General features: G+C 36.9%; 1 protein-coding gene across 1 annotated transcript in view; it reads right to left on the bottom strand.

The window, feature by feature from the left end:
• The window catches only part of dpp6a (dipeptidyl-peptidase 6a), a 316,212-nt gene extending 298,016 nt beyond the window's left edge, over window positions 1-18,196 (bottom strand). Inside the window, exon 1 of the mRNA XM_058765855.1 lies at window positions 17,656-18,196. Within this exon, the coding sequence (XP_058621838.1) occupies window positions 17,656-17,706 (51 nt within the window). The 5' untranslated portion in view covers window positions 17,707-18,196. The remainder of the gene's footprint in view (window positions 1-17,655) is intronic.
• Window positions 18,197-18,550: the final 354 nt, after the last annotated feature.

Here is an 18,550-nt window from a genome sequence, read left to right as displayed (position 1 = left end):
AGGCTGCGGGAGATGTGGAGGGACGGATGAACCCTTGCTGTAGCGCCTCTCACATATTCTTCCATGGCGATGCGTTCCGGGATTGAGAGGGGATAGACGTGACCTTTAGGCAGTTTGGCCCCGGGTAACAGGTCAATGGTGCAGTCCCAGGGTCTGTGCGGAGGAAGACGAGTAGCGGCCGTTTTGCTGAACACGTCTTGGTAAGGGAGGTAGGCTCTGGGAATCTTGACCGAGGTAAGTGTGGTAGGGCTCTCACGGTGGTGGAGTTGAGTGGAGAGATGGTACGGACTGGCGAGGTACCGGGAGACTGGGGAGACACTTTTCAAAGCAGGAAGCACTCCAACGAAGGATTTCTCCCGAACTCCAATGCAAGTCTGGATGATGTTTTACGAGCCAGGGACGACCCAGCACCACATCCACAATGGCTTCCTCCAAGATAAGAAAGGAGATTTGTTCCTCGTGAAAGTGTCCAACGCGGAGCGTGACCTCTGGAGTGTGGTGGCGTACCAGCCCTTTGCTCAACGGTTTGCCTTGTATGGTGGAAATCCGGTGGGATGTAGTACTCGGAGCCGGGTAGTTGGAGTTGAAGGAGGCTGGCCGAAGAGATGAAATTTCCGGCGGCTCCGGAGTCAATGAGGATTTTAACTGGAAAGGATCGGTTCAGGTAAATGATTAGAGCATCACTATGTGGAATCTTGGAAACATCAGGGTGAAGATGGACCGTACTCACCGTGGAGTTCAAGGGGCGAACGGGCAGGCTACCAGGGAGTGACTTCGAGCCGCAGTACATACAAAGATTGTGGGTTCTCCGGCGGGCCCGTTCCTCCGGAGATAGGTGGTACCGGTCCACCTGCATGGGTTCCGCACAAGTGGGACCGATCCTTGTGAGGTGGTTGCTGGGGTAGTCTCCGAACGACAAGCATTTAACTGTTGTGAAATGTGCAACGATTTCTGGAGAAAGCCCTCCAAGCCCACTGAGTCTTCAATAACAGACATCTGCTGTTTTATGGAGGGTGCAAGACCCGTCGATAGGCGGCGAGAAGTGCTGTCTCGTTCCACCCACTGCCGGCGGCTAGAGTGCGAAATCTTACGGTGTAATCATGGATGGACATGTTGGCTTGTCGTAACTGAAAGAGCTCTTCGTGAACGGAGATGGAGGAGGCTGTATGGCTGAACACTTCACTGAAATGGTCGGTGAAGGCACCCAGTGACCGCACGACGGGCTGTGTGAATTCCAGAGCGCCTCAGCCCACTGTAGGGCTCTTCCGGACAGCAGGGACATGATGAAAGCTATCTTTGCCCGATCGTTCAGGAATTGGTGAGGTTGAAACTCAAAGTACAGGGAACACTGAAGCAAGAAGCCACTACAGGTGGCCGCATCGCCGGAGTAGAGGGTAGGTTTGGCCATTGGGCACCCGGAAGGAGATGGGATGGCCGGAGGAGGCTGGAGGGCTTCATGGAGAGCGTGAACTAGTTCGGTGAATGGGTCCGGTGTTGGAAGAGCTTGGTCTTCCATCTCAGTTTAACAACGTCCAATTACTCCTTTTTGAGGGGTTGGTATTCTGTCAGGTTTGGACGGAGAGGCAAACACAGGGTTAGTGGGAACACACTTCTTTTATTTCCTTCCCACAAACATAAACTGATCCCGAAGGATTTCAAACAAAACGTAACTTAAAACAAAGGGGTCCTTTAACTCAGTGACTTCGTCCAACTCAAAGTGACACTTTTGTGATAGGTCGGTCGGTGAGGCTTACAGGACGGAGGATCCAGGCAATCCAAGAGGTGAGTAGGGAAGTGAGCCAGGCTTACGACCTTGATACCAACCAACGCAGGATTGTGGTGAGTGACTTGATATAGCGAGCAGGTAAGTGATGACAGGTGGTAATCAGTACTCCGGTGATTGCGAACGGGTGTAGGTGGTTGGTGTGGATGACGCTGTGGGCGGATCTGTGACAATATGATTTTGAAAAAACATTTATACCATGTTTAAGAAAAAAAAAATAGATGTAATGTAAAATGTAAATACATTTCAGTACACATTTAAGTCATTTCCTAATAATTATTTTCAAAAATACATATATTTTTCAAAGTATTTTTTATATAAATAGTATGTATGACTTAATGTCTAAACTATGTTAAAGACACACATGGCATTCTGCAACCCGAACTAATCTTGTCTTGTCATGAAAAATCAATTTGATATGTAAAGAGATATTTATAAAAAATAAGATATTTATTCTAAAAATATTTTTTTTATATTTGTATTATTACAAATAATAAAATATTATGCCAAACTACTTTTCCCCCCAGGAATTCCATTTACCAAATATGGTGTTGTGTGTTGACTCTTTCACAACAAGCGGCTCTGATACAGCATTTCATTTATGCATGGCTAAAACCTAAACTACCTAAATATAGTTCTTGGGCTGCCTTATGAGTACTGTTATTTCCTTTAGGAAAACCTAGACACAACTCTGATGAAACACATTGTGGTTCCTAAAATCTACACTATTCATTCCATTGGACTTCAGAATGCATTTCAAAGTCCAACAATATTTATAATGAGAAAAGAGCTTTAATTCACTCTGCACAATGGGAATTTATTGGATAATGAAAGAAATTCAAGGCATACCAGAATGAAGTCAGGTGGTTGGAAAGGAGGGGTTGAAAATAGGAAAGGGAGCAAGTATATTAGAATCTGGTCAAAGATTGCAAAGATATTATTTTTCTTTGAAATAATTTGTACCGGTGAATCACAAAACAACCAAAAACATGCATTGAGAAAGTAAATAGGGTCAATTTTGATTTCCTGTTACCTTAACTCTTAGACAGTAGCTATCTGAAAACCTGTTAAAAGCTTGAAAATGGTTTTCCTCAATATGACTATCCACAATGCCTTGCTCTGGGGGAGACACAAATGAAAAGTTCCATTAAAAAGAGTTATACATCACAGAGAATCTTTCCTAGAACTTCCCTCACTCCTAGAGACAAAATGGTGTGTATGAATAATGGTGTGAATCAGCTGGCTGAAAGGCGTGCGCATGTGTGTGTGTGTGTGTGTGCGAAAGAGAGAGAGGGGGAGAAAGAGGGAGAGTTAGGGAAGAGGGATGGCACAGCGGCTTGCTTTTAACTCCACAATTCTTTCTACTGAACCGGCTCTGTGGAGACTAAAAGATGGAGAGAGAGAGAGATGACAGGCTGACATGTTGATTCAGGAGAAAGTGTCATCACATTAGTGAGCATCACAATACACTTTTCAGAAATTCTGCAATTGTGCAAACCGTCAGCAATGTGAAAGCATGTTTCAAGAAGTTCTTTGCAGTTGGTTTGACTCAGCAATAGCTGCAAAAAGTTTAAATCAGGTAAATGAACCTGCAGGTTTCCAAAGGACGTTGTTTTCACCAACACAAAGTAAAACACAATGAAATCAGAAACAGGTCGTAAGAATGAGGATAAATATCATAGATCCCATGGTGCTATAGCATCTCAACTGCTGCTTAGGAAGACAAACAGCCATACCTGTAATCAAGGTTGTTGGCTTGCAAAGGAATTATTTGAATGCCAGCTGAAGGTTAATGAGGAAAATACCAGTGAAAGCTGCCAGTGAATGTGTCTAGCAGAGGGATACAGAGAATGGTTAGTATGACAAAAGCATGTTATTGTCAGTGTGATAGAGTGTGTTGGAATGCTATTCTTTTCTTATTACGCAGATGCATGCAATACTTGTTTGTGAAGGGTCAATCACAGCATTCAATCACGATCAATATTTCACGTTCATGTATTTATATATTTATTTTCTATATAAAATGAGTAATAACTTATATATAGTCTACCGGTAATTACTATTTATTAATAATATAAAATATTTTATATTACTAATAAATACTAATTAATTACTAATTACTAATATTTCATCATATTTAAAACAGTATTTTTTTATATTTTAAATAGTTTTAAAATATATAAGCTAGAGGCCTGCAGAAAAAAAAAGAAGAAAAAAAAAAAAGGATGCTGTTAAAGAAATAGTTCACCCAAAAATGAAAATTTGCTGAAAATGTACAAAATGAGTTTGTTTCCTTATCTGAACAGATTTGCTATTGCATTACTTGACACCAATGGATTATCTCCGAATGGGTGCCATCAGAATGAGAGTTCAAACAGCTAATAAAAACAATAATCCACAAGTAATTGTAATGACTCTAGACCACCAATTATTGCCTTATGAAGTGAAAAACTGCATATTTGCAAAAAGCAAAACAAAAAAACAAATCCATCATTAATGGTTTACGGACTTGTATTTTGGTTGGAAGTGTTGGTTTAATGATGTTACAATTCCTAAATGATGAATTTGTTTATTGCAAAACACACAGCTTTTGCAGCTTCATGTGATGTTAATTGATAGACTGCTCGTATGATTTGTTTTTGATTATTGTGGATTATTGTGATGTTTTTATCAGCTGTTTAGACTCTCATTCTGATGGCACCCATTCACTGCAGAGGATCTATTGGTGAGCAAGTGATGTAATGCTTAATTTCTAAAAAAAAATTCTCTTTTTTTTTTCCTGATTGTACATTTTTAGCAAATTTTCATTTTTTTGATATTTTTTCCAAATTCCATAATTAGCTAATTTCTAGGAGAAACGCAATAATGTGCCACATTACATTTAAAAATGCCATTAGTCAACAACAACGATGCTTCAGTTTCAGTGTGTGAGAGGTTTCTCTCCTACATATCATTCAATACCCACTTCTCATTGGCACATTTAGCACTTTACTCTGCTGTCACTCACCATTCGTCCCTCCTGACAAAGATACAGCCTGATCTGGTGGCTCCTGCAGTGGGCCGTGGAGATTACACACAATAAGCACCTCCGGCTTTATCATTCAGTGGGCATGGGCCAGACTATGAAGCACAATTACACTCAATGGTATGAGTGAGTGGTAGAGGGCAGCTTATGACAGCAGATTCCTAATGAGCATAGCACAGGGAAATCATCATTAATGCTGCTCACAAAGGCAATTTCTTCATCATGCAGCTGGAGGCCGCCCCCTCCACTTTCTCTATGTTAAACACAACACCCAAAAACGAGGAATGAAAATTACTTGGTAGGGTTTGGACATTATAGAGAGATACCTTAGACTAGACACACCCTTGTGCGCTTAATTGTATTGAATATGAACATGTAATGTAAATGAACTTGTAAAAAAAAACAAATAATATATATATATATATATATATATATATATATATATATATATACCGTATTGACCCTGATTATTAGACGACCCCCCCATTTTCAAGATGTACCTTTTGGAAAAGGCATTTGAAAACCAAATCTTGTGTTTTATTAAGAAAACATTTTTTTCTTAAATTATTTTCATATTGTATATTTTTTCCTATTTTAATTTTTGTTTTGAATGTATGGTAAATACGGGTAAAAAGAACCAACAATCACATTTAAAATATACACTTTTTGATATACCATAAAAATAACAGGTAGCCCATCTGAATTACATAGTAGCCTACCAAAAGTTTAATTATCAGTAGAAGTGAAATCGGTCACACTTTATATTAGGTGGCCTTAACTACTATGTACTTACATCAAAAAATAAGTACAATGTACTTATTGTGTTCATACTGTATTGCAAAACACTATTGCTGCTATTGAGGTGGGATATGGGTAAGGTTAGGGACAGGTTTGGTGGTATGGGTAGGTTTAAGGGTGGGTTAAGGTGTAAGGGATGGGTCAACAGTGTAATTATAAATGTAATTACAGAAAATAATTACAGATGTAATTACATATAGGTATTTTTAAAAATGTAAGTACAATGTAAAAACATGTACGTACACAATAAGTGCATTGTACCAAATGATTAATTTAAATGTAAGTACATAGTAGTTAAGGCCACCTAATATAAAGTGGGACCATTTGCTCCCATCAGACAAACATGACAGTCACGACTCATGCCGCTGTGAGCTTTACTTTTTCTTTTGTTTTCACTCACGATCTTCTAACATTATTACAACACACATTACATTACGTATTTCATGGCACACTCGTTTTACGCGTATTTGGCGCCACCTATTGTTGTGGGTGTATTATTGACATGTCAAAGTCTAGACCCTGAATATAAGATGGCGCGTTTTTCAGATGTAGTTCCAAGAAAAAACATTGTCTTATATTCAGGTCAATACGGTATATATATATATATATATATATATATATATATACATACATATATAAAAAATAACTTCAGGATAATATAATTATAGGATCAGAAATAAAAAGCATTTCAAATGTACATAAAAGGAGAGTACACTTTAATGCATATGTTTCTTAACACACTTAAGTGCACTTTAAAAGGTACAGAAATGTCCAATTAAACGTTTTACTTTAAAGTACATTTTAAATTAGTATATTTTAATGATACCCTTTTGATGTGTTGACAAAATACAGCTCATGTAAAGTACTTCATTAAAATTTTTGGTCCCACTTTATATTAGGTGGCCTTAACTACTATGTACTTACATTTAAATTAATCATTTGATACAATGCATTTATTGTATTCTTACATTGTACTTATATTTTTAAAAATACCTATATGTAATTACATCTGTAATTAATTTATGTAATTACATTTATAATTACACTGTTGACCCATCCCTTACACCGTAACCCACCCTTAAACCTACCCATACCACCAAACCTGTCCCTAACCTTACCAGTATCCCACCTCAATAGCAGCAAAAGTGTTTTGCAATACAATATGAACACAATAAGTACATTGTACTTATTTTTTGATGTAAGTACATAGCTAAGGCCACCTAATATAAAGTGTGACCAAATTTTTAACTATAGTGTGTTACTCGATATTACATTTAAAACTAAGGACAATACATTTTTAAATAGGGATGCACGATATTGGATTTTTGCTGATATCCAATATGCCGATATTTTTCAACTCATTTTGGCCGATAGCCGATGCAGATACCGATATATTTCCTTTTGTTTGGAAACAACACCAAGTCTCTCTGAAGTCTCTTTAAGTGTGTTTGATTAGAGTTGGAGCTGAACTTTGCAGGACAGTTGATTGCTAGGAGCAGGATTGGGCACCCCTGGTCTAAAGCCCGAAACACACTGCACGATTTTCGGCTTTCCCAGACGAAAGACTGGCATCGTGAAGCAATCGCGGCGATTTCTGATTGGCCACGATTGTTTCACAATGCCAATCTTTCATCTGGGACAGCCGAAAATCGTGCGGTGTGTTTAAGGCTTGAAGCAGGAGTTGTAAAAATTCTGAAAACCTTTTAGAGCTCATAATTTGTTTAAAAATATAACATATTACACATTAATGAATAAATCAGTATATATAAAATTATTTAATTTAAGTGACTTTTTTTTTTTTTTAAGCTATAGCTTCTGAACTTTAAATCAAAACATACTCATGATTTTATGGCATAAATTACTGCTTTATTTAATCAGAAACACAGTCTAAATATTATTTGTGTATTTTGCTTGTATTTTATTAGAAGTAGGCCAACAGCGCTCCCAACGGAATTAAAACTCCTTACCGAACGGGCATTAGGAGGACCCGGGGGAGGCTGCACTGCTGCCACTGCACGTGCTATTACTTTTTACTCTATCATACACCGAATGCATCATTCTGTACGTGCATTCTCAGTTTAAATGCAGCAATCCAAAACAGTGAATCTAATCATCAATTAGGCAAAATTTTGCTTCAAGAATGAGCCACACTGATGACATGATCTAATCGCTAGCACACCCTGAGCACATGTGAGTTAATGTATTACACTTATCGGCAAGACATATCGGCATAATGTTTCATATCAGGCCAATGCCGATATTTACATTTAAAGCCATTATTGGCCGATTCCGATATTGGTCCGATAATATCGTGCATCCCTAATTTTAAATGTACAAAATTGCATCTTTATCATTAAAATTGTGTTATTACAAATATATTTAAATATATTACATACAAGTTTCAAAAGAAACAACATTAAAGTATATTTTAGTACACTATAGTACACTTTAACCGTATTTAAAAGACAATAGAAGTAATTGCAATTAAGTGTCCAAAATCCCTGCAATCAATTCATACTTAGACATTTTCCTTAAAATTATTATTTCTGTAATAAGTACTCTTTTTTTAAAGTATGCTAAAGTGTACTTATTTCTTACAAAGGCAAGCCTTAACTAATTCCTTTCTCCATCATGAATTGTGTTTCTGCATTACTCCATGTTTTATTGTTGTAAAATAAATAAATATATAGTAGCTAAATACCCATCGCTTGACAAATTTCAACCATTGTACTAATGAGCTTTTCCGTGACAACATTTCTATTTCCCAGTGTACTCTTTGTCTTCTTACACCTTAATAGCTGTCTGCCAAATTAGCTTCACTGTACAAGCTTCATTTTTCTGGCCTGGTAAGCACATCTAATAAAGTAAATAATAGAAAAATAATGAAAATTACATAAAATAGCATACTTATGTAATGGTTATTTTTGAATGACTCATTATCAGCTGGACAGAATACAGAGGAAATGTCTATAATTTTCTCTTTGCGCAATAATCTCCAACAACACCACATTAGGCATCTTTTTAAAATAAAGCGGTTAATAATGAGAGCCAGAGGAAAAAATGACTCTTGCAATTTGGTGCTTCAATATGCATTATATATAACCTAATATATGTGCAGACACGTGTTTATAGCGATTTTAAACGTGATTCAATAATCAGAAATAAAGTCAGAGATATCTTTATAGGGAAGGAAAAATGCAAGGGGCTGTTAACAGTTTTTTTGCCATCTGTTACGCTTTTTGTACAATGTTGTTCTATGTCAACATGCACTAGACAGACATCTTTGACCGTAGAACTTGAGTCTCGCATCTTGCATCTTTTGTGGCAATGTGTTTTGAGACACTTTCTCTCGGTATTTGCATAAATTTGCCTTCACTAAAAAAAATTCTAAACGCTTTTATTATGAGAGTGTTTACTGTATGTAAACACATTGAGTTCTGCCTTAAAGGATTATCAACAGATGGGACAAAACAATGCATAAATGTGGTCTAAAGTATGGAAGCCCGTTTCTGCCACAGAATAAAACAGTTAAAATTTAAAAAGTAAATTAAAAAATAGCTGCAAGTTTGTATATCACACTTCAGTTTTTTTCTCGCAATTCTGAGTTTCTCACAATTCTCACTTTTTGTCTCGTGATTTTTTAATTCTGTGACTTTTTTTCTCAGAATTGAATTTATATCTTGCAATCTCACAATTCTGTTTGTTGTTTCTGCAACAAAATAAAAAATAAAAAGGTAATTGCAACTTTTCAATCTAACAATTCTCACTTTTTCTAATTGTGAGTTTTTATTTCACAATTCTGACTTTTCTTCTTAGAATTTGGAGTTTATATGAGAAAAAAGTCAGAATTGTAAGATAAAAAGTCAAAATTACCTTTTTTACTTTTTTATACCATGACGGAAACAAGCTTCCTTACTATAAAGACCTGTTGCTGCCTATGATTCAGTTACTAATAATAAAGAAAAAGAGACACATTGCTAACTTTTAGTAGCTCAAGGCCTCTTTGTTTTATTGCTCATGTTTCTTTGTACTTCACTATTTGTATTTGTATTTTTGATTTTTTTTAAAGCATTCTTAAAAAACTTTAATGATTATAGATACTTAAACTAATTCAAATGAAATGAACACTGAGACAACAAATGTTTAAAAAAAATCACAATACATATGAAATTGGCAGCTATATATCATCATAATATCAAATCAGGAGATCTATGGCAGTTCCTAGCCCTACTGTTTTATAACACTGATCTTAAGGGTATTATAACATAACACTAATACTAACAATGTATTCTGGATAATCTTATTTAGAGTTTCTGATTAACTAACTTTTAACGGACTGTGTATTTTCTTCCCTCACCCCAGCTGTTGTGAAACAGACGACTACAACCTAAAATTGCATTACATGTCAGTTGCATTCATTACACCAACTGTTCAGATAAACTAGTATACATTGCCATTAAATACTAAATGGCATGAGGAATTAATTTTAGCAAAGCCTTAAGCCATTTGAATCAATTATAATGTATCACCATATCAGCTGATCTATACGTGTGTGAACATGAAGGCACTGGGTGAGGCAATAGGCATGATGAAATATTCATCTATTGTAAACTCATTATTTTGCTTGCAGACTGGCCCACAGTTGTCTTGGTGAGTGGTGATGGATGGCTTTAGACCGAAGCACCGGTGGAACAGGCAGAAATGGGCGGCATGGGGAAAGAAACGCCTTTATATGAGCAGGATTCTGCACATGGCACAACATTCATTCAATCTCAATTGCTCAACCAGGAGAGCACAGATACCACACAGAGACAACACATCTTCCTGAATTAGATTTTAACATAAAAAGCAAGAAAAACACTTTAAAAATTCATGATTTTTTGGAACAATGTGTGTTCACAATTACACACAAGTGATGATACATCTTTAAAGATTAGCTCAAGTTTATTTATTTTTTTTAGAAACGTCTGAGTCAAAGTTAATAGTCAAATGAAGCACTGGTGGAAACTCAATTAGGTATCCTGAGCTATAAGAACAACATCTGAGCAATAAATGTGAAAAGGACTACTTCCTTTTAACTTCCAGCCAACTAGTCCTGCATGTACTCTCTCCAGCTAGCCTGCCCCAAAAAACGTAACGCTTTAATCTCAGTTTCTCTTCATATTCAAATTAAGTAAAGCTTCCAAAGTATGCAAATAGAAATGCACCTCAATGTCATGCAATAGTAGGCAGCACAATATCTATGAATGCAACCTTCAGCATTTGAAATCTTTATATTTATTTGAACTTTAATTTTTTTATGAAGCTGTTGGATTTGGTCTTACATTTTATTGATATTTACCTTTATAACATACATCACACTGGTGTACATTAACATTGGTGCAAGAATTATTTTTGTGAAATAAATTAAATGCTGTTCACGACTAGAGGTGCAATGGATCGTAGATGATCCGTGATCCGTACGGACCAGTCCCCACAGTTCGGCACGCATGAGATTCGCGGATTAACTGTTAAGTTTAACCATCATAGAGTGAAAGTTTATCATTTGCACGTGTTTTGTCTTGCCAATTTACACATTCAAGCAATTTCAGACCATTCGTATGAAGGAGAAGTCGAATCGGGACTGGCACACACTGAAGCACGCACATGCAGAGTGAGAGAGAGAGGCGCGATTCAGATACCGTGCTTCAGACAACGCCTCAACGGATGGATACATGCACACAAAGTTATGTTAAATACCCGTTTTGGCAAGTATTCTGGTAAACACTGTTGGTTATGTCTTAAGAAACTGGATGTGTGTCATTATTATGTCCGTGCATTTAGTATTAAAGAGACAGCAGCCTATAATACCTGCTTCTGTCTGCTAAACATCTGTATTTAACTTATGCAGTAAGCAGTATTGTGTTGTTTTACACTTAATTTTTAAATTTCTGCACCTGAATACTACTGTTACTGTCTTTATTTATAATTTGATGTTGTAGGCTGTTCATCTATGCTTGTAATTTGTGTAATTGTTCTTGTTTTATTACTGACTTTGGTAGATAAGCTAGTAGTTTCTGCTGGGGTATAGAAGTACTTAAAGTAAACTTTTAGTAATTAATGAAAAGCAAACTTTTTTTGCTGATCCGAAATCTGTGACTCAAAATCCATAGTATGATCCGAACCGTGAGTTTTGTGATCCGTTGCACCACTATTCACGACACCTTCACTTCTGTAATCTATGGAAGCGCATTTTCAAATAATAAAAAATTAATTAAAAATAAGAAAAGTAATTAATTTTTTGTGGGCTATTTTTTCTCAGAATCTGAGGTACAGGAATATATTCTGATGAAAACAATTCTTGTTTTTTTTCTTTTTCTTTTCTATTTTAATGTTTACAATAAGACAAAAATGTTAAAATTAAAAGGAAAATTTACCTCCCAAAAATCAGTTTCTACTTACAATTACTTACAACATACAAGTTCTTAACACAAACATAAATTGTTGAGTTTTGGTTCTCAAATTTGACTGGCTAAGAAGTATTCCAGGAGTGCTGATATTTACTATAACAACAATAGTGGGATGCAACACAATTAAATTACATTAAAAAAAAAATACATGAGTTTCTGTGTTTGCAGTGTTCATCATAGTGTGTGAATGGTGTGGAGTGAAAGTGGAGTGGGCAGTGGAACTGTGTTCCTGGTCGGTTTGGCGAAAACCAAAGTTTGACTCTGAATTCTATTTCAACTACTTTCATTACTTTTAATTCATGCTTCACATTCATTACTACACTAAATTTAAACAACTCCAACAACTCTCTGTGACTTTTTTTTTCATGTTTATATTTATTTATGTGGGGGGGTTTTTTCAGTCTCTGATCAGTAACTAGTAACCAGTTATGCTAAAATTTGTGAAGTAGGTCCATACAGCAATGTGACGTGTTCTGAACCAAACCAATCTAGTTTGGAAAATGTAGTAAGCACTGAAAATATGACTTTTATGACTGGCTAAAAATGTTAGAAAGGATAAAAATCTCTCTGACAGTAAATGACTGTGTGTTCATGCATGAAAGTCTGATGGTCGTGGAAAATAACTTGATATTTACATGTGCATGTACCTCTTTAAATTGCATGCAGCATTGCATTGAGAAAAACATTACAGATGATGGATTCCAGCAGGCCTAATGAAACGCTGCAGATGCCAGATCCAGCTTTGAGAAACGACGGCCCACTTAAAGGTCACTATAAATCACAGACCTCTTTCCCTGCTTGTGCGCCAAACTCGTCCAGCGGGCCAACCCCAATCAAATAAACCACTGCACAGAGCCCAGCCGCTCGCAAGCCCACATTTACCAGCATGATCACGCCGCTTTATCTGGGATTGTAGACAGACAATCCTGTATGTTCTGCTCATTAGATTTATGTGTGACTTTAACTGACGCAGACATGTCACATATCCAGCTCCGGTCACGCTGGTTAACTTTCAATCAACCCGGAGCAGGTGCCATGAAGGAACTGCAAGATACATATATTGAGAATACCACATTAAGGTGTACTGGTCAAAAGTTTGGAATGATGTTTTTTTTAAAATAAGTCTGCCCATTAAGGCTGCATTTATTTTATCAACAACGCAGTAAAACAGTAGGCTAATATTGTGAAATATTATTATGATTTAAAACAACTGTTATCTATTTGCATGCATTTTAAAAGGTAAATTATTCATGTGATGGCAAAGCTAAATTTCCAGCAGCCATTATTCAAGTCTTTTGTGTCACTTGATACTTCAGACTTCATTCTAATTTTTATTCTCAGATTTTAGCTGTAAAAATTGTTCTGCTATATGTGATCATAGGATTTTTCATAAAATGGCATTCGATATAATTACATCAATATGCCTCCATTTGCTCCTCTTTGCCACTAAGTAACCAAAGTACCCATGAGTGGCCACTGCAATGCTCAAATTACAGTAATCAAAGCAAAGAGCTACACTAGTACCAAGTTTGTTCTGCATGGAAAAAATAACATAAACACTCTCCACTAGACTCTAAAGACAAATGACCAATGGATATATGGCCACAAAACCTTAGAGCACACTTGCCTCTAAAGGAAATATATACTGAACACTCAAACCCTGCTTGAAATCATATTTCTCTGTGCTTTACACCAAGAAGGTCTCTAATACTTATCCTTTAGGTTTCATATTAATCTCAATGACAGTTGCTTCGCTGGCACATGCAGTGAGCAATTTACATATCATTTTTGCTAATGTGCAGGAAAATTACATCATAGCAAAACTGCTACTATCCTGAGCTGTGATATCAAAGCAGACAAAAAAAAAAAAAAAAAAAATTTCATGCCATTAACTTTATACTCCAGACTAGGCAGTCCTTCTGCCGGGAATAGAATCTAAACCACAGATGTTATTAAAATAGAGCAACTTTACATATATTTAATTTCTTGCCCAGTTATTCCACAGTTTCTTAGTGGCCTGCTGTAGATAACTTTCTATTTCAATATCCAATTCATTGAGCACATTTACATTAACATGAATACGCTGATAACAACCAAAAAACAGTTTACTGAACTAACCTGTTTTACCACTTTACATACAAATCAATAACCCGGCAACACACAAACACATTTACAAGACTTGATTAAAAAATCTGGTCATTTCCCAATGGTGACATCAAAAAATAAGCATCCATGTATAAGAGTATTTCATTTGAGTGTGAATCGTGATGATAAATAAAGCATTAAAGGGCACCTATTATGCCTCTTTTTACAAGATGGGCATTGGGCCAGAATATTGGGTGTCCCCAGAATGTGTCTGTGAAGTTTCAGCCCAAAATACCCCACAGATAATTTATTATAACAGCTGGAAAGGTACATGTTTGGGGTGTGTCTAAAAAAGAGCTGTTTTGGAGTGTATGGCTTTAAATGCAAATGAGCTGCATATTCCCGCCCCGTCTCCAGAAGAGGGTGTCGTGTATACGTCTCTCTGCATTGCATATCTACAGCAATAAACAGCCAGTAGAAGCAACGTAACTGAGAGCGAGAGAACCGGTGTTCAGCCGTACATATGCACTGAAAGCCAAATGCACTGAAAAGTGGGACGAAACAGCGCAATGTTACAGTGCGATGTTACAGAGCTCACGCGATCAATGAACCGAGCCGCGCAACTGTGCTACTGAACGAATCTCGTGCTACGAATGGTGCGAACTAATCTCACAAGCACGGCGCTGATCAGTTAAAAATACTCAATGTATGCATACAAATACGGTTAAAACGCTAAGCACTATAACAACATGACATTCACAAAGGAGTCTGGAGTGATACATGCATTTAGGTAGATTTTGATGTGCATTACCTTGAAAAAAGAAAATTGAAAAATCCACAGTGTCCTCAGCAGCTCAGATGTTGGGAAAAAATGAAGACTCTTATGTTCAGCCTTACATCCAAACACAGAACACCGGATATTTTCTGGGGACACCCAAGGCCAATATTGCTTGCAAGACATTGTTGACGTTACAGCTGCTCGAGCTCGGAGAAAATGAAGGACAGCGTACAACTGCTAAGGGCGGAAGCTATAGCAATGCAGGGCTGTCAATTAAACCCCGTGGCCTGGCCCTCCGAAATGTGACGTCACACTGCGGTGAAGAATCAAAACGACAGACCTAGTGAGACTGACTTGGTTTAAATGGGATTAAAAAATGAGGAGTGGGTGGAGTTTTATCATTGTAGGGTGGTTGTGTTCACACACTGCCAACACACATTAATGTCCAAACACCATGTAAAAGTGGATTTTGCATAATAGGTGCCCTTTAAATCCCAGAGTATTCCAAAATGTCAGCGGGAAACTGACTCATTTTCCTCTTATATTTGAAGTTTATATGACTACATGGCTGCATGAGATGAGAACATATTTTTTTATAATATCTTGGGTTAAGAAAGATTGCAATATATTGCAATATATTTCATCCTCCCCTACCCTGAAACACTTGCTCTAGTTGGGTGAGTTTAAATACGCCATAAGGATTCATTCCTGTTACATTATATTACATATAGCCTACACATTTCAATAAGCAGACAGAACACAGGTTAAAGTATTTACATGCTGGGCAAAATTCAGGTAATGGGGAAAATTCTATCTGTGTAGATCAGTTTTTACTTAAGCTGTTTATGACCTTATGACGTGATAAATGAAAAGCGATTTAACTTGTTTACATGACCACATGCATTGTCATCTTATCAAGCATCAGTTTAAGAACATGCTTTTAAACACACTCAGTGATCCAAGTTGTGATCAAGCAATCATCTGTTCATCAATCACTGAGAAACAGTTGAGGCATATTGTTTAGTCAGGAAGGATTGTATCTTTAACCATCGCTACTGATCAGATGTCTCTTTAAATCAAGCTGAGGGTCTTTGTCTGAGAACACAGTGCAAGCTTGAGAAATTCAACCATCTCGAACTCATGAGGATAACAAAAGCAGACAGGTTGTCAGATAGGTACATGGCTCAAACTGACATTTCTCATGGCTTGCTGGACAAGGATCTTGTTCCTACATGAAGGGTAGAATTGTGCATCTAATGGTAAAAGCGCATTAGTGTATGTCTCAGTGGAGGACACGCTTTAGAGTTTTGTGTTTTATGATAATACAAACAGCACTTGCTCCCTCTTAACAATAAGATTGCAAATGTGACACCAAAAAAAGTAAAGAACATCATGGGCTAAAACAAATAGTCTTAAAATCTTGTTTGTTTGTTTAAATGCAATGAAAGTCTCAATTTCAGGCACTTTCAGAGTAGTTTCTGTACGTCTTTTTTAATTTTAAAGAGGGCAAATACATATATATCTCTATATGAATGCAGTGTAAAGTTATTTTCAGTATTTGGTATCAGATCAGTCTGAGTTTCAACTGAATGAAGCCTGACGGACCATGAGGTTTGTATCTGGACCTGTTTCTGCAGGTCACTGACACAGTGAGCCTGGAGCTATAATATCCCAATATTCCACTGTGCTTTATGTGCGATCAAATTTTAATGAATTCTCTCTCATCTGAACCCCACACACTAAAGGTCACCTTTGCGTTTAATGCAGGCTAAAGCCCTAACATAAATAAGATCCCATGTGCTTCACTTGGCTTTAAACATGTTTAAATGTATATCCCACAACAACTATTAAAGTTTTCCATTATTCCCGATCTACTATATAGAGGCCGCAGAATCACTTTTAATTATGAAAACAAGAACAAAAAACAGAAGCATACAAAACTGATATATCATAAATATAAGATCCTATAGCTCAGTAGGTAAAGAGCATCAAGTCAGCAACCCCAATGTGATCGGGTTTGACTCTCAGGATACACACAAACCAAAGTCAGTTTGTATATCATTATCATTATCATTATATATAAGGCCTATATAAAATAGAAACAGCTCTAACAAAAGGTACCACTATGTTCTTTTGTTTTAAATGTGGTGCCATGGCAATACCATACTTTCCTTTACATACATGGTAACGTCCTACTTGTTATTTATTTATTTATTTACTGTCACAGTATTATAATAATATTTAATTTATTTTATTTTTTATTTATTTATAATTATTTTTCTTTTTACAAAGTTTTTTTTTTTTTTTTGTCAAGGTGTAATACCACATTTCATGTACCACGTCCATATCAAGTTTCATTTCTGTAGCCTACTATGTTTTTTTTTTTTTTTTTTCTCAATACAATGTTAGTACAATACAATGTTATTTTTGGACATCAGTGACAGTAATAGGCTACGATGATATTTGAAGCACCTTTAGAGTACCACATTAATAACATAGTAGCCTATTCATACTGGCTATAGGCTATCACACGGTATCATAATCACGGTATACATAATGGCATGTGATGCTGGAAGGACCACAGTACTTTTTATTGTTAAGGAGAGCAAATTAAACGCTGTTCTTGCTTTTGCGAGTGAGAAAAAACGCCAAAAAAACAAATCTGCTATTCACAGAAAGTCACTTTCAGTATCATCTCTGAAACGCGCTCGTCTGATAATAAATATGTTCCGCTTACCATCACATTTCCCTGCATTTTGGCCGTTTCGATTAAATTCTTCTCCTTCATTTGGCTTCTTCGGTGTGATGGATGTGTGTGTCAGCGTCGGTGTCTCGGCTGGTTCCGCCCGGTCCGGTTCTTCTTTCTCGGCACCCTGTTGAGCGCTCCGAGACTAAACTGCCTCTACAGTCATTCACCCTCGGCTGTTCTAGACCCCAGCAGCAGACGATAGTTCTCAGTCAGACTCCACTGTAGCTCAGGACGGTTATTTGGTCGTTTCAGAGCGGGATGAACGGGTGACGGTCCTCTCGCGCTCCGTGAACTCGACGGGAGTGTGAGTGAAGCTGCACATAACAATCCCGCTGCTCTGAGAGGAACACGCCTCGCGCCTGTTAGGGACCTATTGCTTAACTTTACTGCTGAGGTCGTTGAAATGTCTTATATTATGAATTATGAATCGATGTCTTACAAGAAAAACCTACCACAATACTAAATCGTTTTTAAATGAATGCCCACAGGAGACATCTATTTGTGCATAAACTGGGGAGCTTGTTTAATTGCAGTATCCTTGTTGAAAAGACATGTAGGCTATGCTATTGTTTGTTACCATTCTATACTGGTTGCGCAGCATTTTTGTTGATGAAAAATGGCTGTGCTGGTCCACAGAGGTCTAAGCTTGTCTTTTCAGAAGCTGCAGGGAAGTTTTTTTTTTTTGTTTTTTGTTTTTTCTCCCCTTTAAATCTGTAGTCTTTCCTCTTTCAAAAGGTGTCACACACATAATTAAAATTTTCTGACAATAGCCTAACACAAGGCTGCAATTCAAGTTCACCCTAAAATGAAACTTCTGCCATCACTGAAGATGTTTTTCTGCAGCATACAGTTACCAGGAGCGGTCAAGCTCTAAAAAGAACAA

Source organism: Onychostoma macrolepis, chromosome 24, assembly GCF_012432095.1.
Source record: "Onychostoma macrolepis isolate SWU-2019 chromosome 24, ASM1243209v1, whole genome shotgun sequence".
NCBI lineage: Eukaryota > Metazoa > Chordata > Actinopteri > Cypriniformes > Cyprinidae > Onychostoma > Onychostoma macrolepis.
This window is presented reverse-complemented; position numbering and strand designations above follow the sequence as displayed.